We start from the raw sequence: 27,830 nt of genomic DNA, 5'->3' as shown, positions 1-27,830 counted from the left end.
TATAGCCAATGAACTGGCCTCAACTGTTTCCTGTGGCAGAGAATTCCACAGATTCACCACTCTCTGTGTGAAGAAGTTTTTCCTCATCTTGGTCCTAAAAGACTTCCCCTTTAACCTTAAACTGTGACCCCTCGTCCTAGACTTCCCCAACGTTGGAAACAATCTTCCTGCATCTAGCCTGTCCAATCCCTTTAGAATTTTATACGTTTCAATAAGATCCCCCTTCAATCTTCTAAATTCCAGTGAGTAAAAGCCTAGTCGATCCAGTCTTTCTTCATTTGAAAGTCCTGCCATCCCAGAAATCAATCTGGTGAACCTTCTCTGTACTCCCTCTATGGCAAGAGTGTCTTTCCTCAGATTAGGGGACCAAAACTGCACACAATACTCTAGGTGCAGTCTCACCAAGGCCTTGTACAACTGCAGTAGAACCTCCCTGCTCCTGTACTCAAATCCTTTTGCTATGAATGCCAACATACCATTTGCCTTTTTCATCGCCTGCTGTACCTGCATGCCCACCTTCAAAGACTGGAGTACAATGACACCCAGGTCTCGTTGCAACTCCCCTTTTCCTAATCAGCCACCGTTCAGATAATAATCTGTTTTCCTGTCCTTGCAACCAAAGTGGATAATCTCACATTTATCCACATTAAATTGCATCTGCCATGAATTTGCCCACTCACCTAACCTATCCAAGTCACCCTGCATCCTCCTCACAGCTGACACTGCCGCCCAGCTTTGAGTCATCTGCAAACTTGGGGATACTGCATTTAATTCCCTTGTCTAAATCATTAATATATATTGTAAACAACTGGGGTCCCAGCACTGAGCCTTGTGGTACCCCACTAGTCACTGCCTGCCATTCTGAAAAGGTCCCATTTACTCCCACTCTTTGCTTCCTGTCTGCCAACCAATTCTCTATCCACATCAATACCATACCTCCAGTACCGTGTGCTTTAAGTTTGCACACTAATCTCCTGTGTGGGACCTTGTCAAAAGCCTTTTGAAAATCTAAATATACCACATCCACTGATTCTCCCCTACCCACCCTACTAGTTACATCTTCAAAAAATTCTATAAGATTCGTCAGACATGATTTTCCTTGCACAAATCCATGCTGACTTTGTCTGATCATTTCACCTCTTTCCAAATGTGCTGTTATCACATCTTTGATAACCGACTCTAGCAATTTCCCCACCACCGATGTCAGACTAACTGGTCTATAATTCCCCGGTTTCTCTCTCCTTCCTTTTTTAAAAAGTGGGGTTACATTAGCTACCCTCCAATCCTCAGGAACTAATCCAGAATCTAAGGAGTTTTGAAAAATTATCACTAATGCATCCACTATTTCTTGGGCTACTTCCTTAAGCACTCTGGGATGCAGACCATCTGGCCCTGGGGATTTATCTGCCTTTAATCCCTTCAATTTGCCTAACAGCACTTCCCTACTAACATGTATTAGTCTCACTAGACTATCTCATCTCACTATCTCGTCTCCATCTCACTATTTCCTTACTATTTCTGGAAGATTATTTATGTCCTCCTTAGTGAAGACAGAACCAAACTAGTTATTCAATTGGTGTGCCATGTCTTTGTTCCCTATGATCAATTCACCTGTTTCTGACTGTAAAGGACCTACATTTGTCTTGACCAATCTTTTTCTTTTCACTTATCTATAAAAGCTTTTACAGTCAGTTTTTATGTTCCCTGCCAGCTTTCTCTCATAATCTTTTTTCCCTTTCCTAATCAAGCCCTTTGTCCTCCTCTGCTGGTCTCTGAATTTCTCCCAGTCCTCAGGTGTGCTGCTTTTTTTTTTGCTAATTTATATGTTTCTTCTTTGGATTTGATACTATCCCTAATTTCCCTATCCCTAATTTGCACTACCTTCCCTGGTTTATTATTTTGCCAAACTGGGATGAACAATTGTTGTAGTTCATCCATGCAATCTTTAAATGCTTGCCATAGAAGTAGTAAACATTTCTTTCACACTGAGCTTATGTTTCCGTGACCTCATGAGCACTTTCTTTCTTGGGTTTGACGTAATACCTGTTTTTTTTTCACCAGTTTTGTGAACAGACATTAAAGGATCGCTGTGACATCTGCCCCGGTGTCCATTTTGAACATTACTGCCTCATTTTGCAACTGAACCTTAGAACACTAGCCTTGTCTATTTGAATCTAGGGGCCCAAGTGTAGCTGTCTTATCATGGTCGTCTTTCACCTTTTGAAGATCTGTTTTTGAGAGATACTGGCTTTTATAATGGCGAACTCAATTGCATGGGTGGCGTTTCTCTTCTTTTGCTGGACTTGGAACGGAGACTTGCTGCATCCCCTGCAGCTGGATATTTTACCTGCTGTTTATTTTGCTTGTTTGTTTTGATTGAGATGAGCTCTACTGTCACCTCTTTCTGCGGTCTTTATGACTGCACCTTTTTTTGTACCCTTATTTTTGAACAGCTTCTAGCTTTCCCTCCGCATTATTTTCATGCCCAAGTCCTGTCTGTTTGCTGATGAACATTCTCACACTACCTGACCAGAGAAAAAGCTTTTGCTAGTGTCAGATTTGCCTGCGACTAAAGTCTCTTTGACAATTTGATGTCTATAAACCCAGCAATAATCCTGTCTCTAATGAGCTCATCTCTCAGAAATCTAACAGGCCATGCAATACTGTGATTAAATCATTTACACTTTCATCTGTCTCCTGTTTTCTGGAGTTGAACTTTTCCTTTTCAAATATGGCATTTCACATTCCTGTGAAACATTCTTCGAATTTGACCTGCACTAGTTTGCACTGCTTTTTCTGACTATCTCTCAGTCCTAATTCACCCATGATGTCATCTGCTTTGTCACCCATGCAGTATTTCAGTGCACTTACCTGATGCTCTACTGAAGCCTGAGTGAGACAGCTTGCAACCCTAAATCTCTCAAAGCATTTGAGCCATTTCTAAAAGTCCTCTGGTTTAGAGAAATCAAATGTCTCGGTGGGGAGGGGGGGCTTTATTAGAGAAGTAGATGTAGGTACTGCAGGTATTTGTGCAAATTTCCTGTTTGTTTGTTTATTATTTATCTGGACTACTCTCCCTGAGAATTTGACTGACTTCTCTGCTGTGTTTGTGTCTCTGTGCACTTCCCCAGGCTAGTGCCCACAGATTATTACAATGTATCCACTTCCAGGTATAGACTGAAGGTGTTGCCTAGAAATCCTGGCCCTTTCTCAGCTCATACCTCAGGGTGCACCCATTTAGCAACTAGCAGAGGCAGTTTAGATTGATAAGTCTGGATATTTTTCATAGATATAGGCAAACAAGAACAGTCTTACTTTAAATTCTTTCTTGTTAGGATCTCACTTGGTCTGTAGCACCAATTCATCGATGATAAACCACTTCCCACAGCATGTTGTATTTGTATTTGAGGGACAGTGCAGAGCACACCAGGATGCTAGCATGTAGGATATTCCAACTGAACCTTATTGACAACCCTATTTGTATAGTATGTGAACTCCTCCCATATGGGAGCGGTTAACTGAGTGGTATAGGAATAACACTCTTAACTATCACAACATGATCTATCAGGATGCCTGATCATCAGAGGCAGCTGGGCCTCAGTAAGTCAAAGACCCCACCCATTCTTTCTGCTCCCCTGCCTATCAGGTGGATGGTACAAAATCCTGAAAGCATACACCAGCAGGCTCACGGGCAGCTTCTAGCCCACTGTTATCAGACTCCTGAATGGGCCTTTTGTACAACAAGGTGGACTCTTGGCTTCATGATCTACCTCATTATGATCTTGCCCCTTACCATTTACCTGCACTGTATTTTTGCAGTACCTGTTACACTTCATTCAGCATTGTTATTCAAAGTTCAAAATACACCTATTATCAAAGTACGTGTTCAGAATACAGATCTGAGATTCATCATCCCGCAGGCAGCCGCAAAACAAAGTAACACCATGGAACCTGTTCAAGAAAACATCAAACGTGCAATGTGCGGGGGGGAAGAAAAAGAACAAATTGTGCAAACAGCAAAAAGATGAACAAACAGCCCATGGAAACCTCAAACTAGTAGTGTTCAGTTTAGTTCCATCCAGTGCCATGCCACTAGCCAATTCTTCGCTAAAGCGCCTCAGTCCACTTCGATAGTCCCAAGCAAGCCACTCAAAAACTAAACAGAATCCAGGAACACATGCAACATGAACCTCAAAGTATCCAAAATGAGTCCTCAGTCTCGCCGATCATTCCTGGCAATGTAGATCCCAAGATTCCGGCACTTCCCTCTGGCAGCTAGCAAGAGGGAGAGAAAAAACAATTGAATGTAAGCAGACAGTGCCAAACACCCACTTGTCTTCTGGTCTCGTCCTCTTCAACTTCAACCTTGCTCAATGCCTCAGTCAGAGAGGCAATGGCATTGATCATGGACTTGCTTCCTCGATGCATTTTTAGCTACTTTGGTCTATTTTAACAGCATGCAAGGCACATTTTCACTCTATCTTGGTACATGTGACAATTATAAACCAATACCCCCTTTACAGTTGTTTGCACCTGATTCAAAACTTTGAGCAATGAAACAAAAATGGACAAATACACAGTAACTGCAGATTTCAGAATATTACCATTTATTTGTCAAACAGTAATTTCAATGTTTGGATTCAAATGCTGTTTTATTTTTGCAATAGATATACACAGAATTAAAACTAAATTAGGTCGACATTTTCATTGAACTGTGCCCCTTATTTGTGTGATAAAAGATAAAGTTTGTGATATGTGAATTATTGCTTCCATATTTCCTGATTAGTTTGAATGGGTACTTAAGCTTTCAGTGTGAAGTGAAAATAGTAAAAATGTGTTGTTTGTTTGATAGAAACCAGAATTTAATAAAATACAAAAGACTTTGTTATCTTTTTTGATTATAGTCAAAATCCTGAAGAGCGTATTACCAGGTGGACATACCATTAAGTATTGTCTTGGAATTACTTAAGCATGTTAAATATTACAAAAACACAACCAAGTGTGTAATACATGTTTGACATCCAGATCTAACAGTGTCTGGTTTTTCTGGGACATTCAATGATCTCATTGACAACAGAGCTATTGTTGTTTGATTATAAGCAGATCCAGGTTTTTGTGATTAATGCTTTTGAATACAGAGCTTGAAGGGTGCTGTTCACTTTGCAATCATTTCCATCTGTTATAAATTCTTATCAGATGTCATATAGTGGTGTTTATTAACATACGGGTTCACTGTAGAACTGTTTGGATAAACAGTATTGCATTACTACATACTAATTTCCCCTGTTGAAGCATGGACTACCAGTTTCAGGTTTGTTACTAGTGCTGTATTTATTCAATACATTTGAAAAGCATATTTCTACTGCTATCAATGACTGTGTGCACTGTCCAACATAGCTTTTGAATCGAAGTAGTTTTGCTGGCAAAATAAAAATGTTCTCGTAGCTACTAGTGGGCTGAAAGACCAAAACAGTCTAAGGCATCCTCTGTTGTCCATTCTTCTGTTCCCCATTCCACTGTTGTTGCAGGTTTGTTCATGTAAAAATGAAATGGAATTCATTGTTACAGTAAAGTATAAGCAGGTAGTTTTTAAGTTATAAACTACCTGCGTATGCTTTAGGATTTGAAGAACTACTTGAGAATAACATCACCAGGAAAATAAAACCATACCATCAAAATGTACAGTTATACTAAAGTGCAAGATTGATCCGAAAACTACACTTCATAGTAAACATGCAGAGCCACAGGATTCTCAACTCAGCTCACACGCTGGATCTTTAAGGCTATTTTGCTCAAGTGATGTGTAATAAAAAGAGTATTTAAATAAAACCTTGCCACAGCCTAAAGTACAGGAACCTGAATCACCAGTTATTCATTCTCCTTTCTCAGGTTGAATCCAACAACATCACAGTTCATCAAATTTTTGTTCTTGTATGAAAGCCCACAATGAATCAAAGCAAGCAATTAGGGAAATAGCAAATAAAATGCAAGTTAGAAAGCAAAAAGATTCATTTCCAGTTAGTATCTGCGGGCAAATCCTTTCTGCTCTTCCTGACAAAGTGGACTTTGTAATTTTGTGCTGTCTGGAATATACAGCAAAAAAAGAGCATTTGTGTAGTGTTTCGCTGTCTAGGGAATTATCTTCATATTTATTTATTGAGATAGGCCCTTCGAGCTGCACCACCCAGCCATCCCAGAGTTAACCCCAGCCTAATCACTGGACAATTTACGATGCCCAAGTAACCTACCAAGTGGTACACCTTTGGACTGTGGGAGAATAAAACTGGAGGACCTGAAGGAAGCCCATGCAGTCAAGGGGATAATATAAAAAAGTCCTTACAGACAGTGGGAATTTTCATTCTCGCACTAGCAACAGTTGACCTGTTAATTTTAGGAAAACTGAACTGCCTATAGTGGAAACAACTACAGTAAATGAGTTACTAAAAGGAATTGGCAATAATGATAGTGGTATTGAAGAAACTACTGGGCATAAAGCAATACATGCTAAGGAATGGGAAGGTGCTAGAATAAAAATGTTGGGAGAGGAGAAGGAAAAGATCGAATGTAATAAGTGAATCCAGGTTGGTGGGGAAAATAAGGGGCTGGAGAAGAAGGTATTTGATAGAAGAGGGGAGTGAACCATAGAAGAAAGGAAAGAAGGGGGGCACCAGAAGGAGGTGAGGAGAAGAGGTAAAAGAGACCAGAGTGGGGAATAGAAGAAGAGGGAAGGTGAAATAAAAGGAAAAAAAAAGGTTCCTGGAAGGAGAAATCAATGTTCATGCTGTCATTTTGGAGGTTACCTAGACAGGATATGTGGTTTTGCTCTTCCACCCTGAGAGTGGGTTCATCATGACAGAAGAGGTGGCCATGATTCAACAAGTCGGAATGTGGGTAGGAATGAAAATGGATAGCCGCTGGGATGGAGCAGAGGTGCTTGACAAAGCAGTCTCCCAATTTGTGTTGAGTCTCACCAATGTAGAGGAGGCTGCATTGGAAGCACTAGATACAATAACCAACCCCAACAGATTTGCAGGTGAAGTGTGGACTCACCTGGAATGGCAGTTTGGGGACCTGAAAAGAGTTGAAGGAGGGAGGTAAATGGGCAAGTGTGCCATTTCTGTGGTTTCCAGGGATATGTGCCAGGAAGGAGATTAGTAGATGGGGACGAGTGGACAAAGGAATCACAGAAGAAGCGATCCTTGTGAAGAGTGGGGGTGGGAGGAATTTAAAGATATGTCGGTCGGTAATATCCCATTGAAGATCGCAGAAGTTGCGGAGAATGATGTGTTGGATGTGGAGGCTCATGGGGTGGTAGGTGAGGACTAAAGAAACTCACTCAATCCCCGTTAATGAAGGCAGGAAGATTGGGTGAACGCAGATATCCAGGAAATTGAGGTGATACCGGTGGTGGAGGAAAGGAAACCCTGTTCTTTGAAGGAGGAGGGCATCTCTGATGTCCTGGAAAGGAAAACCTCATCATGGGAACAGGAAATAGGGTGGGAAGAGGTATAGTGAAGATAACCATGGGAATCCGTAGTCTTATAAAAGATGTTGGTAGACAGTTTGCAGAGATGGAGACAGGTGTCAGAAATGGACCAAATGATTTTAAGGACAGAGTGGGTTGGAGGCAAAGTTGATTGAAATTGATGAGCTCAGTATGCATTTCTATTAGGTTTCCACTCAGCTTCCACAACTGCAGTAAAAACGTTTGTACAACCAATCCTAATAGCATATGCCCCCTATTCCAGGCAGCATTCTGATAAACCTCTTCTTAGCCCTCTACAAAATCTCCAGATCCTTCTTATAATGGGGTGACTAGAAATGAATGCAATACTCCAGATGCAGCCTAAACAGTTTTATAAAGTGGCAACGTAACTACTGACTCTTGAACTCAGTGCTTCAACTATTGAAACTAATAAAGGTAACCAAGCATATGCTTTCTTTAGCATCTTATCAAGTTCTGCAGCCACCTTCAGGGAGCTGTGGACTTGGACTGTAAGCTAACCTCTGTACATCAACACTGAAAAGGGTCTTGCCATTAACTGTATACTGTTCATTTACATTTGATCTCCCAGTATGTAGCATTTCATAACTGGCTGAGCTAATTTCCACCTGTCATTTCTGCAGCCATATCTACAATTGATCTGTATCCTGCTAAATCCTTTGGAAATCTTTTACACCATACATAACACCACTGATCTTTGTATTGACTGTGACTTTACTAACCCACCATGTTTTTAAAATCCAAATCCAAGTTTTCTTCCAGGTCAGTTAAATACATCACAAACAGCCGGGATGCCAGTATAGATTGCTGCAGAGCATCACTAGTCACAAACTTCTAGCCAGAATAAGTCATGTCAACCACTACCAGGGGTTTCAATGGCCTAGCCAATACAGAATCTAGGCGGCCAATACACTGTGGATCCTGTGCATCATAATCTATTGGATGAGCCTACTTTGTCAAACACCTTACTAAAATCCATGTAAACAACATTCACAATACTTCCATCAGTTATCTTGGTCACATCCTCTTAAAAACTAAATCAAGGTTGTAAAACATGATTTTCCCTGTGCAAAGTCATGCTGACCATCCCCAATAGCTTAAAAAAAAACAAGTTACCTCGAATAGTCTAACAGGAGGGGGTCATCACTTCCTCGGCGATAGGTTGACTCATTATAGAGTCTAATGGCCAAGAGGAAGAATGACCTCATTTAGCGCTCTTTGGAACAGTGCAGTTGTCTTAGTCTGTCAGTAAAAGTGCTCCGCTGTTCAGCCAAGGTGGCATGCAGAGACTAAGAAACATTGTCCAGAACTGCCAGGATTTTCCATAGGGTCATTTGTTCTACCACAGCCTCCAATGTGTCTAGTTTGATTTGTTAGACAGAGCCAGCTTTTCTAATCAGTTTATTGAGCCTTTTGGAATTACCCGTATTGATGCCATTGCCCCAGCACATCACCACATAGAAAATTGTAATGGTGACAACAAACAGGTAGAACATGTGAAGGAGAAGCCTGCATACTCCAAAGGACCTCAGTCTCCTCAGGAAGAAGAGGCAATTCTGGCCCTTGTACAGAGCCTCTGTGTTGGTGCTCCACTCAAGTCTGTCATCCATGTACAGCCTTAGGTACTTGTAGGTCCTCACCATATAAATGTCCTCACCACCAAAAGTAATGGGGAGCAGTGCAGGCTTAGTCTTCCTAAGGTCCATCACCACCTCCTTTGTCTTTCTGATGTTGAGCTGCAGATGATTTAGCTTACAACATTTGAAAAGTCCTCCACCAGAGCTCTGTATTCATCCTCCCGTCCTCCCTTTATACTCTCAACTATTGCTGAGTCATCAGAGAAGTTCTGCAGATGACATGACTCTGTATTGTATCTAAAGCCCGAAGTATACAGAATAAACAGAAAGAAAGTCAATACTGTGGGGCCCCAGTGCTGCTTGTAGTCATGTCTGACACACAGTTCTGAAGATGCACAAATCTTCATTTTGTGGTCTGCCAGTCAGGTAGTCTATTATCCAGGATACAATGGAAATGCCAACCTGCATTAAATGGAGCTTTTCCCCCAGTGATGAGCGCTGTATGGTATTGAAGGCACTTGAGAAATCAAAAAACATGATCTTTATAGCCCTGCTTATCCAAATGGGAGTAGGCTCTGTTCAGCAGGCAGATAACAGCATTGTCAACTCCAATGTGCTCCTGGTAGGCAAACTGCAATATAAGAATTCTTTTCAAGAGTTTTATAACAGCATGACAGAAACTGTCCTAGAGCTTAGTGGTATATGTTCTCAAGCTTTTGTTTCTTCTACTTAATGGAAGGGTAAAGGAAAGAGAATAACCAGGGTAAGAGGGGTCCTTGATAATGCCGGCTGCTTTCCTGAAACAGCAGAAATTGTAGACAGAATCAATGGAGAGGAGTAGGTTTTAGTGATAAGACTGGGTAGTGTTCAGAATTCCTTGTTATGTGATAGTCTTGAGTAGATCGGTTGCTGTACCAAGGTAGCATGCTTTCTAGAATAGATATGTAAATATTGGTGAGAGTTATCAGGGATATGTTGAATTTCCTTAGCCTTCTGAGGAAGTAGAGATGCTGATGTGTTTTCTTGGCCTTAGCATCCACATGGCTAGACCAGAATTGTTGGATGTTAATGCTATATCATATCCCAACACATCTAGATGCTACATTCTAGAACCTAAAATATATTCATAAATCCTTGGGGTTTAGAAGGAGTGCAGGAATTGGGGAACTGATGAATGAATGGGAACAGAGGCCAGTATCAATCACCAAGTGAGCCCGATTAACAGCCATTGGAATTAACCCAAGCATGATATTACTAATTGAAAGAGTAAAATTTGAGGAATGAATGTTCCACTTCTGGTACCTTACATCACTCTTTTCTCGCTTACTTGTACCTCTGACCTTACACTTTTCCTCTCCCCTCCCTAACTTAAAGCTGCATTCCTTTGATTTTGTTTACTTTTGTAGAACACACCCCTCATAGTCAGTTCCCTTATGATTGACATTTGTGCTAAAAAGCTGTATATGCTGAAAAGAAACTAGAAAATGCTAGAAATACTCAGCTGGTCAGGCAGCATCTGCAGATAGAGGAATGCATTCAGCAAAATGATGAAGCATCTTCCACTTGAACTAATGACTGTTTTTCTGTTACAGTCTGGCCCAAGATTTCCAGATTTTTACGCTTTTATAGAACTTGCCTTATAGTGCACTATTGCTATTTTCTTTGAGACAAAGCAAACACATGTGCATCAGTATCTATGTCTACTGTGCTGGAAGTTCCCTTCTTGACACTCCATTGATGTGATTGTTTAAGGACTAGACATTACATAGTGTATACATTGCAAACTCTTGTATGTTTTTCATGCTTACCATGCTAAGTAGCTGTTATAAATAACTGAGAGATTAAGATTTACTGATATATTGGTATTGGCTTATTGTCGTGTCCTGAGATACAGATTTTGATTACATCCCTTCCAAATGGATGATGCTATACATACTTTACCTCTGCTTCATTTACTTTGATTCCCTTAATACTCATAAATGTATTAGATTGCATTTTGGATGTTCTCAGAAATCCTCCAGAAGTTTCCTCAGTAAAGAATTCCAAAAATCTACAACTTTCTGGGTCAGAGAATATCTCATTCTGGTCCTTAATGGACAAACTTTCTTTTTGCAATCAGGCTCTGGTGTGAAGCACCTTAGCCAAGGGAAATATTATTCCTGAATCTGCTATGACAAGCCTCATAATTTGTTTTGTATATTTCAGTAAAGTCAATTTACAGCTTTTAAACAGGGGAGTATAGACCCATCTGCTTAATTTCTCTTCTGAGGATAATTCCCCTTCCCACCCCAAAACCAGCAATCACCCTGGTGAATCTCTGAATCACCCTTACCGCTAAACGGCACACACAATAGCTGGAGGAATTCAGCAGACCAGGCAAACCTTAAAAAAGCGTGCAGTTGATATTTCAGGCTGAAACCCTTACACCCTTTCCATTAGCCTACTTACATTCCCTTGAAGCAATTCTGTATCTTTCAATTCTTACTGTCACACAGTTTCTTATTACCAGTAAGCTTGGATATATTTTGCTTGAGTTCTCTCCTCATTCAAGTCATAGATGTAGATTGTAAACAGATGGGTCCCCAACAGCTATCCTTGTACTACTGGTTACAGCCTCCTAACCAAAAGTAATTCAGTTATTGTAATTCTGTTTTCTGTCTGGAGTAGAATATTATTCCCAACCCAAGTTGTTTAATACCCTTTTGCTTAGCACCTTATTAAGGCCCTTCTGATAGTCCAAATACACTACATTCAACAGCTTTCCAATTCGTTAGAATGCTGGTTATACCCTCAAAAGCACAACAAATTTGTTAGTCAGGATTTATTTTTCATAAGTCCACATTTACACAGTTCAATCCTGTTATTACGTTCTAATTGCCCTGTTATCACTGCCTGAATCGATTCCAGCAATTTTCCAATTTCAGTTTAACTAGTCTAGAATTCCCTGTTTTATCTCTCTATTTTTCAATCATAGAGATGCTTTTGGTTGGAAGTTGTTCTAGAAACTATAATTTTGAAAGTTGGTAATCCAGTATGGATCCAGTACTAACTTCTAACTTTCTCTTACATTAACTTTCACAAATTCCTTCAGCTCCCCACTCAGGTCTGGCTGTTCCCTACTACTTTCAGAAGGATTTTTGTGCAGATACAAGCTGTTGTAATTCACATACCAATAGAAGCTTTACAAAATATTATTTCTTGTTGGATTTTACCCATATTCTAAATGTTCTTATTAATCACTTTATTTCCCTTTGCTGAATTCTGAAATCTTCCCAATCCCAGAGTTTGCTGCATTTTTTGACATTATAAACCTTTTCTTTTGATAAACTTTGTACTAACCTGTACTAGCTTTAATGGCCACAGTAGATATTTCCTCTTCAGCTTTTGTGACTTACAGGAATATTTATTTATTGTGCTTGTACATTTTTTAAATATTACGCGCTTTTCATCCATTGTCATTCCATTTACTAATCAACCAAAGCTGTTTCATGCTACATACCTTTGTGGATTGCTGTTTTTAAATTGACCTAAATTACTTTCAAGCATTATAAAGTTCTGTTTATTTTGATCACTCATCCTTAAAAGTTACTTCGCTACCAGAGTATTAATTAACATTTTCTTGGTGCAAAGTCCTGTATTTGAAATAAGGTATTTCATTATTGTTTTCTCAATATAATTATCTTGAAACATATTTCTTTTATACCTCATGAATATTCCTCCCACACTGTCATTAATTATTTATTTTGTCAGTTCACATGTGAATTAAATTGCCCTGTGATTACTGCATTATATTTTGTTCTACAGCAGCAGTACAGTACAAGACATAAAAATTATTAAATTTACAAAATTGAATAGCTCAAATGAGGAATAATGAGGTGGCAGTCATGGATTTATTGAGCATTCTGAAATCTGATGGTGGAGAGGAAGAAGCTGTTCCTAAAATGCTCAGTGTGGGTCTTCAAGCTCCTCCACACTTCCTCCCCGATGGTAGTAACAAAAAAAAGGGTATATTCTGTATAGTAAAGCTCCTTAATGATAGATGCTGACCTCCTGAAGATGTCCTTGATGGTGACAGATTGTGTTAGAAGTGGCTGAGTCTGCAGTATCTTTCAATCCTGCATGTTGGAGCCACTATAGAAACATAAAAAACTTGCAGCACAATACAGGCCCTTTGGCCCACAAAGCTGAGCTGAACATGTGCTTACCAGGCTGTGATGCTATCAATCAAAATGTTCCCCACCATAGCTATAGGAATTTGCAAGAGTCTTTGGTGACATACCAAATCTCCCTTTACTCCTAATGAAGTAAAGCCTCTGGCATGCCTTCATCATGATCACATCAATATATTGGGCACAAGATACATCCATAGATGTTGATCCATCAACATAGACTTTGATGCTCAGGAATTTGAAGCTGCTCAACCGTTCCACTACTGACCTCTAAATGAGGACTGGTGTATGTTCTCCAGACTTCCCTTTCCTGAAGTCTGCAATCAATTCTTTGGTCTAGCTGATATTGAGTACAAAGTTGTTACTGTAACACGCCGCAAACAATGGATCTATTTCACTCCTACTGTATGTGCCGAGCCACACAGTCATGGGTGTAGACAGAGTATAGAGCAGTGGACTAAGCACACACATACACATACAATTCTTGTTACATGCACTTTAAATTTTCCAGTGACCACTGCTACCTTGATAGTACTAGGTAACTCACCAGTGTTTTATTCTTCTTGCTGATCCTTAGCTCACCCAAACTGATTTAATTCCTTAGATTAACTGAGTTAAGATATTTTCTCTCTACTGGATTGCACCTGTCTTCTATGACCACAGCTACTCCTGTTTTGTATGTTTCTGCTAGGTAGATTTGGGAGAAATTTTTACTTATTTGTTATATTTTTGTACTTTTATACGTTGTTTCTGACTTTTAGTGATTGTTACACTGAGATGAAAGCTGATTTAAAAAAACAAAAATCCTGCGGTATAAACATGTTACATCTTCATTCAATGGACTCTGTGCTACATATGGAAGCTTTTTGAGTTAAGCAGTAAAAGCCAATGTTTTGCAATGTGTTGAGATTAGAAAAGCACAGGCAATTAAATCAATGTGTTTTATTTTTTTAGCTGGTATTGTATATGACTTTAATGCCAAGTAGAAGTAGAGGTCTTGTTTATGTAGCTTTTCGGTGTACAGTAAAATCCATGTTATTGTTTCAGCGACCTTAAGTGTAGTGTGATTTATAGTTAAGATTTTCCCTCAATCCTCCAGTTGAAGCACAAATACATAGTTTTAATTTTTGTGGAGAATAATGAAAAATTGATATTCATCTTGCATTATACTTGCAGATACCACTAAAATTTACTAGTCTTTTGCATGCCAATTTATAGTCATTGGGAGACCAGTATAACATGGACTCCCTTTTGGGGTCTTAGAGTATGTTTTTCTTTAAAAAAGCAAATTCTTCAAACTGTGAAGAATTCTAAAATTAATGCAAAATCTAATAACAGAAGTGTTAATTGTAATTTTACAAACCAAAATGAAAAGGCAAAACAGGGAAGACAAACAGGATTAAGAGACAATAAGTGAAACTGCACCTATGGTAGTGAAGTGGTTAGTGTGATGCTATTGCAGCCCGGGGTTTTGTGGTTTGGAGTTCAGTTCCGATGTCATCTGTAAGGAATCTGTATGTTGTCCCTGAGGAATGTGTGGGTTTTCTTTGGGACCTCTGGTTTCCTCCCACAGTCCAAAAGACATGGAGGTTAGTAGGTTAATTGATAAATTGTCCAGTGTTTAGTCTAGGGTTATATGGAGAGTTGCTGAGTGGTGCAGCTCGAACAGCTAGAAGACCCTATTCTGCACTTTATCTCTAAGTGAATGTCAGCGTGTAGGAGACATCATTTCCAATCTGCACACACTATGGTCTACTGGTAAGGAAGTCAAGGATCCAGTTGCAGAGAGAAGTACAGAGGCCCAGATTTTGGAGTTTGTTGATTAGAACTGAGGGTATGATTGTGTTGAATGCTGAACTGTAGTCAATAAACAGCAGCTTTTGTAGGTATTACTGTTGTCCAAGTGATACAAGGTCGAGTAGAGAGCCAGTTTGCACCCGCTGATCTCTATTGCATCTATTGTAGACCTATTGCGGTAAATGGCAAATTGCAGCGGGTTCAGGTCCTTGCTTAGATAGGAGTTGTTACTAGTCATGACCAACCTTTCAAAGGACTCCAACACAATAAATGTGAATGCCACGGGACGATAGTCATTGAGGCAGATCTCCCCGCTCTTCTTGGGCACTGGTATGATTGTCAAAACTTTTTGAAGCAGGTGGACACCTCTGACTGCAGCAGTGAGAGATTGAAGATGTCCTTGAACTCTCCCGCCAGTTGATTGGTACAGGTTTTCAGAGCTCCATCAGGTACAACATCACGGCCTTACACCTTGCAAGGGTTTACCCTCTTGAAAGATGTTGTGTCATTGGCCTCTGCAACAGAGATCACAGGGTCACCAAAATCTGCAGGGATTCACACAGGTGTGGTTTTATTCTCCCTTTCAAAGCATGCAGAGCAAGGTGTTGAGCTTACCTGAAAGTGAAGCATCACAGCCATTCATGACATTAGGTTTTGCTTTGTAGGAAGCAATGGCCTGCAAACCATATAACCATATAACAATTACAGCACGAAAACAGGCCATCTCGGCCCTTCTAGTCCATGCCAAATGCTTACTGTCACCTAATCCCACTGGCCCACACTCAGCCCATAACCCTCCATTCCTTTCCTGTCCATATACCTATCCAATTTTACTTTAAATGACAATATTGAACCTGCCTCTACCATTTCTACTGGAAGCTCGTTCCACACAGCTACCACTCTCTGAGTAAAGAAATTTCCCCTCGTGTTACCCCTAAACTTTTGCCCCTTAACTCTCAACTCATGTCCTCTTGTTTGAATCTCCCCTACTCTCTATGGAAAAAGCCTATCCACATCAACTCTATCTTCCCCCCCATAATTTTAAATACCTCTATCAAGTCCCCCCTCAACCTTCTACTCTCCAATGAATAAGGACCTAACTTGTTTAACCTTTCCCTGTAACTTAGGTGCTGAAACCCAGGTAACATTCTAGTAAATCTTCTCTGTACTCTCTCTATTTCTGGCAAACCCTGCCAGAGCTAATGTGGAATTGTTTTAGAAACATAGAAACATAGAAAATAGGCGCAGGAGTAGGCCATTTGGCCCTACGAGCCTGCACCGCCATTCAGTATGATCATGGCTGATCATCCAATTCAGAACCCTGTACCTGCTTTCTCTCCATACCCCCTGATCCCATTAGCCACAAGGGCCGTATCTAACTCCCTCTTAAATATAGCCAATGAACTGGCCTCAACTATTTCCTGTGGCAGTACTTCTTGTATAGTTCTGGATCACCAGTCTTGAATGCCATAGATCTAGCCCTCAGCAGACTATGAATCTCCTAGTTCATCCATGGCTTTTTGTTTGGGCATATCTGGCATTTTCTTGAAGGCATAGACTCAAAGACAAATCCCTGAATATTGTCCAGTCCACCGACTCAAAGCAGAACTGTAAGCACTCTGGCACCTCCCTTGACCATACCTTCTCAGTCCTCACCATTGGTGCTGTGGTCTTTCGTCTCTGCCTATGCACTGTGAGAGGAACAACAGTCAGGTGATTGGACTTTACAAGGTATGGGTGAGAAATGGCATGGTAAGGTTTCTTCATGGTGGTATACCAGTGATCAAGTGTGTTGGCTCCTCTGGTTTCACAGGTGATATGTTGGTGGTAGTTGTTCAGAGATGTCTCCAGGCTGGCCTGGTTGGAATCTCTCACAATGTTAAGAAAGGCATCAGGGAGCACAGTTTCATGCCTGAGTATTATGTTTCTCAGCACCTCCAGTGCCTGCCTGACTTTGGCTTGAAGTGGAATGTACACTGTTAACTGTAGATAACAGCAGAAAAACTCTCAGCAGATAAAATGGATGACACTTGACCATGAGATGTTCCAGGTCAGATGAACAGGACTGAGACATTACATGAGTTAATTATAAAGCATACTCCACCTCTGCCTTTAAGAGACAGTTATTCTGTCTTTGTGGAGAATGAAGCCATTGTGCTGCAATACTGCAGTCAAAATTGTTGGTTTGAACCATATTTCCATGAAGTGAAGTAAATAGCAATCCCTGATGTCCCTCTAGTACAGCATTCTTGCTCTGAAGTCTTCAAATTTATTTTCCAGAGACTGTAAGTCTAAGGCCTCTGTGTATCATTTGTACCTGTAGACAGGTGTGGGGTCTGTGCTTAAAGGGAGTCTGCTATCTGTGGTTTGTTGATTTTGAGTATTGAAGGGTTCTTTTAAACATCTCAAAATGATGCTACTTATTGAAGTACACATGGCTGTGACTGCAGGTGTCAGGTGCAGTAGCTCTAATTAGAAATACTTGATGACTCACATCGGAGCTGCACGCAAAGAGCTGTCACCTAATAGTGCCATCTTACCGGAAGCCGTAACATATATAATGTTACCTAGTAGATAAGGACTGGAACTTCATGCCCTTCATACATTTGAGTGTTGAACTTCTTGTTAGAGTTTCAGTTTTGGAAAGCTACAGGAAGAAGAGAGCAAATGGGACAGCAAACTGATATCCATGTTTAATTGCACTTACCAGAGGGTTGAAAGTTACTGATAAATGCTGAAAACCTCACAGTTAGCCCTGTAGTCCAGTCTGAAACCTAATTTTAATGAATGGATGGATGTTGCTGGTTACTCCGCAAAGCGTACCTCAAGCAAAGACTAATTTGTCTGCATAACCAGGAAAAAATGCCAATGTCTATTTGGAGAGATAAATAGTACCTTTTTGAAAGTACAGTAGTTCTTTGTTTTAGTGCAGGGGTTCCCAACCTGGGGTGCCTGCACCCCCCAGGGGGTGCAAGATGGAATTTCAGGGGGTGCAACAAAGAGTGGCTTGTGTCCTTGAGTGACGAGTCACAAGTCATCACTCAGCCAGCTGCCAGTGTGCCTTGAGAAGTGGTAGTAACGTTTGTCCCAAGCACACTCCAGTCTCCCGCTGCCGGAGTTGAGAGAGATGTAAACTCACTCTGGTCTCCGCTGCCCAAGTCAGCATTGAGGATTCTCATCAGTGTTACCTGGGAGTTACACCTCAGAGTTGAGGAGTCTCATCAATTTTAGCTAGAAGGTTACATCTCAGAGTTAAAAATCATCTCATAGTGCCAAAGTCTTTATACATCCTGAATCAACCATTGAGTATTGACTTTGCGTTAAAACCAAACCAGCAGACTGGTAAATTATTCAATTATAATATTTTAAAAAGCCGCATTTTGATAAAAAGCAGCTGAAGTCATTCTTTCGTACTTGTCTCAATGCAATAAAGAAGTTTTTGAATTTCAAAGGGTCTTTTTCTTTTGTAAGGTTTTTTTCTTGCATCATTGATAATTTTGAATTGTGTTAGTTGAGGAAGTATCATGGTTAGCACCAAGGACTTTGTATCGTGTGATAGGAGTTTGTATCTCCGGTAATCATCGGAAATAGGTGTGTAAATTCAGTAGAGAGTAGCCTAATAAGTCGCGTTGCGTCCCCGTAGCATTTCCACCTGACGATTTATCTTGGTGTAACAGCAGATAATATTGTAATATAATATTCAAAAGTGTATTTCTCGCGATACTTTGCTATAGACGTGTCTGGTTGAATAAAGCAGTCATCCCTGACTTAGTCAGATAGTTTTTCTCATATTAGCTCATATTTTTCTCTTTACCCTTAGCCCTTTATTAACCCTTCATCATGTCAAAAAGAAGGAAATAGAATGATGATTATGTGTGCTTTGGTTTCACTTGCACAACAGGAAATGATAGTTTGCAAAAACCCCAGTGCATTCTTTGTAGCGTTGTGTTTTCCAACTCAAATCTGAAGCCATCCAAGCTTCAAGAGCACTTCAAGAACAAGCATGGCAGAGCTGATGTTGAAGGACATGATGTTGGGTCATTGAAAATCAAAAGAGCTTGTTTTGATTCACAAGGAACTCTTCCAAAATTAGGTTCCATTTCTGTTGAAAAACCACTACTTCTTGTTTCATACCAAGTGGCATATAAAGTGGCCAATTCCAAGAAGCCCCATATAGTTGCGGAAGATTGCATCAAGCCATGTGCACCGGAAATGGCAACAATGATCCTGGGCAAGGAAGTAAGAAAAAAATTTGAACAGATGCCCCTATCAAATAATGTCATTCACAACCGAATCAGTGATTTCAGTGAAGAGATTTTGGACCAGGTCATCTCAGGTGTCAGAGCTAGTCCTCTTAAAATCTCTATTCAGTTGGATGAGTCAACTGATGTCTCCGTTGTATTCAACTCATCACATTAGTGAGGTATGTCAATGATGGTGCTGTGAAGGAAGATTTCCTGTTTTGTAAAGATCTGAAAACAAACACAACTGCAAAGGATGTAATGCAGCTAGTGAAAGACTTCTTTGCTAAACATAATTTAGATATCAAAGTCATTGGTTCTATGTGCACTGACGGGGCACCTGCAATGTTTGGAAATAAATCTGGCTTTTCTGCATTGATGAAAAAGGAGATTCCAGACTTGCAAGTTACCCATTGTTTTCTTCATTGGCATGCTTTGGCATCAAAAACATTGCCTCCAAATTTGAAGAAAGTCTTTGATACTTGTGTGAAGATCATCAACTGGATCGGGGGCATACTTTGAACCATCGCATCTTCAAAATCATTTTGTGAGGATCTGGGAAGTGATTGTTCAGTTTTGCTTTTCCACGCAGAAGTCCGTTGGTTGTCATGAGGATAAGCTTTAACCTGCTTCTTTGAACTGCGGGAAGAAATCAGAGTTTTTCTGGAGGAGCGTGAATGTGATCTGGTTGGGGCAATGGAATCACAGGAATTCGCCCAAATGCTGGCTTACTTAGCTGACATTTTCTCTCGTATGAATGACCTGAGTGTTTCTCTTCAAGGAAAGGGGATAAACATATTGAAGGCTTGTGAAAAGTTGAATGCCTTCAAAGAAAAGGTATGTCTTTGACATCGAAGGATGGAAAGAAGCAGTCTCTCAAATTTTCCTTCACGAGAAGAGATGGTTCATGATGCTGGATCCATAACTCCTACTGTGCATGAAGAAATTGTGACTCATTTGGAGATGCTGTCAGAATCGTTTGATGGATATTTTGCTGCTGGAGACCTGAAGATTTCAGAAGAATGGATCATGAATCCATATTCCTGTAATTTGGAGAAAAAGTCAGATGATGAGCTGAAGAAAGATCTTATTGATTTGCAGACAAATTGAGCTCTTGGAATGCAATTTGAAAGCAAGACTTTGAAGGAGTTTTGGTGTGCAGTACTGGATATGTTCCCAAGATTTGGTGGAAAAGCACTCCGTGTCCTCATTCCATTTGCAACAACATACTTGCGTGAATCTGGATTCAGTTCTCTTTTGTCAATCAAGACAAAATCTAGGAATCGCCTGAATCCACAGGCAGACGTGCGGATCGCAGTCAGCAAGAAAGTTCCACGTTTTGACAGAATCATGAATGAGAAGCAGGAGCAAAGAAGTCATTGAATTTTATGTTCACAATTGGGATTGATTTTACTGTTCACAATTTTTTCTGAATAAATTAGAATCTAATTGCTCAATTTTTATTTGCATTTTATGCACTGAGTTAAAAGCTTATTTTTTAAAGTTCAATTTGTTCATCTGCAGTATTGTGTGTGGTTCAAAAATTAGAAATTAGACTTCATCTTCAAATGTGATATTACTTTTGTAGGGGGTGCAAACATTAATCAAAAATTTCCAAGGCGTGTGGGACATAGCTGTAAGCTGTTTTAGTGGGGAAAATGGTAGTCACATTGAAATTCTGAATTTGTTATAGTTCGATCAAATTGGCTTTCGAGTTTGGGTATAATTCATCTCTCACGATTAACATCTCAATCATGCACAGCATTTTTTCAGTCTGCCTAGCCCTGTCTTTTTTCCCAATGTCTATTTTTATTTATTACTATAATTTGCTTTACTGCTGCCATAGTGCTAATTTATGTTTCTGTTTTAGATCTTCTGCTTCTCGATAAATATCTTCCACATTTATTTAAATCTGTCTCTATTGTTCTTGCTTCTGACTTCAGACTTTTAAAATGCAACATTTAAAATCAGAAAATACTGCAGGTAATCAACATGGGTCAGGCAAAATCTTTCCTATTCTCTCCCCATATCTATTCTTTCTCTCCTTGTCCCAAAACTTCCCAGTTGTGCCTAGGATACCTTAGTATATTACTCTGAATGTTTTGCAACTTCCTGGTTCCACCCAGCTCATTTTCACCATGAATATTCTCTACATCCCCATCAAAGACATTTTGACCTTTTCCATTCACCTGTTTTCAGTTTCTTCTCTGATGACAAGACATTTCACAGCAGCACTTCTGAAATAAAATTATAGAGATATAGAACATGTAAATAGGCCCCTCACCCAACTAGTCCATGCCAACCAAGGTATCTGTCCTTTTTGTCTGCATTTGGCCTATTTTCTTTGAATCCTTTCCTATCTGTGTACCTGTGCAAATGTCTTTTAAGCGTTATAATTGTACCTGCTTCTACCACTTCCTAATTTGGAAAAACTTACCCCAGGCCTCCTTTAAATCTTTTCCCTCTCACCTTAAACCTATGCCATCTAGCTTGTGACTCCCCTACCCTGGGAACCCAAAAAGTCTTTCTTTTCCTAATCTGTAACTTCCTCTCATTTCAGAGCTAATGTAGCTCTCAATGGCATCTGCTCTGTGTCCCATATTGATGCTGTCTACCTCCCATCCAGAACAATGATAGGATTCCTCTTCACCTTTCACTCACCTGCACTGTTTTCATAGTTCATTAAATCCATCACCCTAGCTAGGATCTTCTCTCATGACAGAATCTAAATCAATATTTGTGGCTATTGCAACATTCCCATACTAAGGAATGCTTTTTTCATTGGAGCCACTAAAAAGGTTTATCAGTAAGCTAACTTAGTTAACCCCTTAAAAGTGAATCTATTGAAGTTTAAGAAGAACTGGAATGCAGGCCTTCGGTTAAAGACTTAAATCATTGTTGTAGAAAGTTCCAGAGATGGGGCTTAGCACTGTGTCACCAAAGGGCTTGTTATTGAGGATTTGCTGTGCATCACTTGATGCTTCCAGAATGTGGAGTTACCAAGTCAAGAAAATTCAGGTGCACAGGAACCTCGGATGGTAAATTAAAGCATGGCTTAGATTTCAGCCCGTGAATCTTGGGAGTGAAATTATTTTGACTAGAAACTGGGTGTCACCAATACAATTTAAAGTATGATCTTAAACAGTACATGAGGCAGGAAAATAAAAGCTAAGGAGGAAGGCATAAAAATAAACAGCAGTTGTACAATTTAAAAAAAAGAAGAAAGGGTAGCTCAAAATATTGTTGTAAATGTTTTTCCATACCGGTTGTTCTGGTAAATGCAATGCTGGGCACTGAATCCAGAACTTAAGAAACTATACTAGCAATTTCAGCACCTGGAATACATAGATATCCTTTTCAATATGAAGAGATAAGAAGTCAATTTTATTTCATTCAAATTTGCAGAATAAGAAAACAGTAATAGTTTTAGTATATGTAGTTACTGAGAAGTGCAAAACTTCAAGTATTCTACCCTAATTCTAACTTGGAGAGCATTTTCAAATAAGATATTTTGCCTAAGGTTATCTGAAGTAGAGTCTTTATGTGATCAAAATCATTACTGTTGCAATATCATATAAACTTGCAATAAGTGAGTGTAAAGATTACATTGATGTCCAGAATATCAGGAAGGGTACTAATGTTAAAAAGAGACAATGAATATTCTCTCTAAAGAACAAATTATTTGCACATCAATAGCATACTTGTGCATATGGAATTTAGATTCAGCATAAATGTATTAAGTACTTGAAATATTTTGTACTATTTTAACATTAGAATTTGCGCCATGGCTATAGTAACAGTCCTTTCTAAAGAGCTACACTTTTTCTGAGATATTTTGCAGAGACTTCTGTATTTCCACTGTGATAACAAAATCTCTGACTTCTGTATCTAAAGGATTGTACCATTACCCAAGTAGATGGAGCTTTCAAATTTATGGTCTAATGTTCTACTTCTTCCTCAAACTCTGAATCATATCATAATTTGAGAGTACCATGGGATTATTTTGCACACCTGCCAAGTTTCCAGCACTCTTCGTAGGACAGAAAAATAGCTGAACTAACACAATTTAAATTGCCTTATAATGCATCCCAACCCACTCTTCTAAAAATGCACCATAATGGTAAGGTGTTAGCTTTGACTCATTGATAGCACCTCCAAAAAATGATCATTCAAGCCCACTCCAAAGAATTAAGCACACATTATAGACTAACATTTTTGCAAAGTATTGACAGAGCACTACACTGCCAAAAGTGCCATATTTCAAATAAAAATGTTAAATGTTGGCTCTATTTATTCTCTTGGTGAACTTTTAAAATCCCATGGCATTATTTAAAGAAGAACAAGATAGTTCTTCTAGGTTTCTCTTCCTATCATATTTTTCTCAACTGATTAAAAACAGTGGATTATTTGAACAATTATGCCATTCTCTCTGGAGCCTTACTGGATGTAACTTAACTGCTGCATTTGTCTATGTTATATTTCTATTTATTTTTCAAAACTATTCACAAGTCATGAGGTATTTCTAATGATCCTACCCTGAAAGATTATAAATTCAAGATTTCTTCACTGATTCACCTACTTCATCTGCTTTTGTAGACATAATGTTTCTTCTGCTGTTCAGTCTATCTTAAAAAAGAGAACTTTTTTTTTACCCTTTATTCTCCTCTTGTTAATTCTGCACAATGAACAAGTACATTACTTTAATATTACTCTCAGGGTGTTTGTGAGGCTATACTTGGAATATTGTGCATGGAATTTTGCTGCCAGGCAATACTCTGTTGCATGAGGTGCATGACTTCAACTTAATTGGTAAATAAACTTGAAGGAAATAGACTTGGGATTTACGCCAGAGATTTTTGTAAACTTTTTCTAGGCCAGTGTATGTAATTTGGATAAGAAAGAAAGAGGAAGAAACTGTCTGATGAATTGAGAAGGTTTTGGTTGCTGCATTGAAAGGACATGTATATAAATGGAAGTTATTGATGCTGATTTTGTTGGGTATTAGCAGCAGATCCACGTAGAACTGCTGTCATTACTCACTATAAGTACTAGCAGCTTTTGGAACTCCTTTGTGAATACAAAATCCCCAGCAGCAGAGCAGGAGCTTGGTGTGATTCCCCAGCACATAATATTGGGAAGACTGCGTTTGGATGAAGTTTGTGGAGAAGAAAATTGTTTCCTTAAATTATTCCTCCTTTTATGTTTTTAATTATTTACTAATGCTTTGAAATGATTTTAGAATTTCAAAATATCTTCATTTTTAGTGTTTTTTAAAAAACATTTTTGAATACCTGCCATCTAGTAGCATTGAAAACCCTTGAACTTTTGGAAAGTTGGCAAAGTTCAAGGTCGGGTTTCCAGAACAATTATGTACAAGACTTGTTCCAGCTTGTCTGCATGACACAAATATATTGTTTGAGGACCTGGCCTAGATCAGGTCCTCAAAGTTCTATTGCAAGAACATGTCCACCAACAAAATCAATTTGCTGAAACAGGAAGAGGTTGTTTCAAGGAACATAGGTTGGGGAAACATGGGCAGTGAGTGTGGGGAGCAAACTTGAAAATTTTGAACGGTAGTAATTCAGCTGTTTTTCTGAGAGAGAACTGAAGCTATGAGCATTGACTGTGAGGATCTGTAGGAAGTTTTTGAATGTACATTGCAGTCATCAACAAGGTAAGGGTTGAATGATCAATGAAGAAAAAAGTTGACGCAAAGAAGGAGTGGGCTGTGAAGAGAGGTGTTGAACTGGTGCAAGGACATAAAACAAGCAATTTTGAGTGTTGCAATATATAAAAACAGAAGAGTTTAAGAATTATTTTAGTCTTGGTTTTACCTGAAAATATCAGAGTGCTTCTTGAACTTATGGATAGGAATAAATAATGTCATATGTTTCTAATACTTCATTCTTTGAATTTCTAAGCAGCTGCTTTGAACTCGTCCTTGTAGTTGATTTTATTGCTGAGAAAATTAATTGCTTATGTAAATATTGTTTTCATGCAGTGAAGAGCTACGCAAAGAAGCACGTCAGTTGAAACGAGAACTGTTGGCAGCAAAACTGAAAAAGACAGACCATCTGAAAAAGGAAGAAACAGAACCAAAAGGTAAGAATTAAGAATATATTTATATAAACCATTTAGTTTTTTTTTAATGAGTGGTTTGAAAATCAGTAAATGACAAATAATATGGCAATTGTAGATCAGAATCAACTTTTATATCACTGGCATACGTCGTGAAATTTGTAGTCTTTGTGGAAGCAGTATAATGTAATACATAAAGAAACAACACTGGAATTACAGTAAGTACAGTTAGGTTTTTTAAAAAGCATATGAAACTCTGTGGTAATGCTTTCCACAAAAACTTTGGAGTCAGGTGTTCTAATCAATGAGATGAGATTGGAGGTATGGGTTGTAGAAATGCCCTGTCATATAAAAAAGACACAGAGAGTTAGGCTACTGACAGACCCAGCTCTTCTGAAGAAAGATCTGCTTATGTTCACCACGCCTTGATCAAAACGACCTTTACAGGACCTTATGAGAAGAATGGTAGAGATGCATGAAGCTGGAAAAGGCTACAAAAGCATTTCTAGAGACCTGAGTGTTCATCAGTCCACAGTAATTGTCTCCAGATGGAGGAAACTCAGTACTGTTGCTACTCTCCCTAGGAGTGTGCATCCTGCAAAGCTCACACCAAGGGCATGACATGCAATGCTGAAGGAGGTGAAAAAGAACCCAAGGGTAACAGCAAAAGACCTGTAGAAATCTCTAGAACTTGCAAATGTATCTGTTCATGTGTCCATTATAAGAAAAACACTGAACAAGAATGGTGTTCATGGAAGGACTCCACGGAGGAAACAACTGCTCTCCAAAAAAAAAATTGCTGCACGTCTCAAGTTTGCAAAAGACGACCTCGATGATCCACAATGTTTCTGGGACAATGTTCTGTGGACAGATGAGACAAACGTTGAACTTTTTGGCAGAAATGCACACCGCTATGTTTGGAGGGAAAAAGGCACTGCACACCAACACCAAAACCTCATCCCAACTATGAAGCATTGTGGAAGGAGCATCATGGTTTGGGGTGCTTTGCTGCCTTTGGGCTTGGACAGCTTACAGTCATTGAGGGAACAATGAATTCACTTTATCAACACATTTTGCAGGAGAACGTCAGAGTAGTGGTCCTTCACTTGAAGCTTAATAGAAGTTAGAACAAGACAATGATCCAAAAAAGAAGAGTAAATCAACAACAGATTGCTTTAAAAAGAAGAAAATTCATATCTTGGTGTCAGTGTCCAGGCCTTAACCCAATTGAGATGCTGTGGTATGACCTGAAGAGGGCTTTTCATGCAAGTTATTCAAGAAATATTGATGTTCTGCAACAGTTTTGTTTGGAGGAATGACGTAGCAATCCAGAAATTACCTGTGCCACACACCAGTGAGGGTAGAAACAGAATGATCTGGCAGATAAATGTGTGGCTGAGAAGCTGGTGCAGGGGTAGGGCTTCAGGTTCTGAGATCATTGGGATATTTTCTGACAGTGGTATGACCTGCTCAAAAGTGATGTGTTGCACTTGGACCTGAGCGGGATCAGTATTCTCGTGGAGAGGTTTGTTAGAGCTGTTAAGGAGAGTTTAAGCTAATTGACAGGGGGATGCAAACTGGAGTGAAGGGATTCAGGATAGGACAGATGGTTTAAAAAAATCAAAGATAGTCTTTCAGGAAGGGGAAGCAAACGATAAGACAAAATTGCAGCCAGCAGGGGTGACTATCAGTGCATTAGAGATGCAGATTCAAAAAGGGTGGCAAATACAGCACTCGAAGTGTTTTATCTCAATGCATGGAGTATAAGAAATAAGGTGGATGATCTTACTGCACTTTTACAGTTGTCGGTTATGATGTTGTGACCATCTCTGAATTGTGATGAAAGAATGTTTTGAAGTTGGGAGCAGAATGTGCAAGATTACATATTGTATCAAAGGGATAGGAAAGAGGAAGAGGGGGCGGTGTGGCTCTGCTGGTAAAGAATGGCATCAAATCATTTGGAAGATGTTGAATCGGGTTGAGTTAACATACTGCTAAGGTAGAAGGACCTAGATGGCAGTTATATACAGGCCTCTCAGCAGTAGCTGGGATTTAGACTGCAGATTACAATGGGAAATAGAAAAGGCATGTCAAAAGGACAGTGTTATGATAGTCAAGGTAGATTTTAACATGCAGGTAGTCTGGGAAAATCAGTTTGGTAATGGATCTCAAGAGAGCGAATTTGTTGCATGCCTTTGAGATGGCCTTTTTAGAGCAGCTTGCCATTGAGCCTACTAGGGGATCAGCTATACTGGACTGGAGATTATGTAATGAACCGGAGGCAATTAGGGAGCTTAAGGTAAAGGAAGCCTTAGGAAACAGTGATCACGATATGACTGAGTTCAACTTGAAATTTGGTAGGGAGAAGGTTAAGTCTGACGTAGCAGTATTTCAATGTAGTAAAGGAAATTACAATGGTATGAGAGAGGAGTTGGCCAAAGTAAATTGGAAGAACAAGCTGGCA

At 39.5% G+C, this 27,830-nt stretch overlaps 1 protein-coding gene across 1 annotated transcript in view; it reads left to right on the top strand.

Annotated features, from left to right (window-relative positions):
* Nucleotides 1–27,830, top strand: part of cwc27 (CWC27 spliceosome associated cyclophilin) — a 128,741-nt gene that overhangs the window by 53,902 nt on the left and 47,009 nt on the right. Inside the window, exon 11 of the mRNA XM_059989324.1 lies at nt 25,290–25,390. Within this exon, the coding sequence (XP_059845307.1) occupies nt 25,290–25,390 (101 nt within the window). The remainder of the gene's footprint in view (nt 1–25,289; nt 25,391–27,830) is intronic.

The sequence above is a fragment of the Hypanus sabinus genome, chromosome 14, assembly GCF_030144855.1.
Source record: "Hypanus sabinus isolate sHypSab1 chromosome 14, sHypSab1.hap1, whole genome shotgun sequence".
NCBI classification, from domain to species: domain Eukaryota; kingdom Metazoa; phylum Chordata; class Chondrichthyes; order Myliobatiformes; family Dasyatidae; genus Hypanus; species Hypanus sabinus.
Note: the sequence above shows the minus strand (reverse complement) of the source record. Positions and strands in the feature narration are given on the sequence as shown.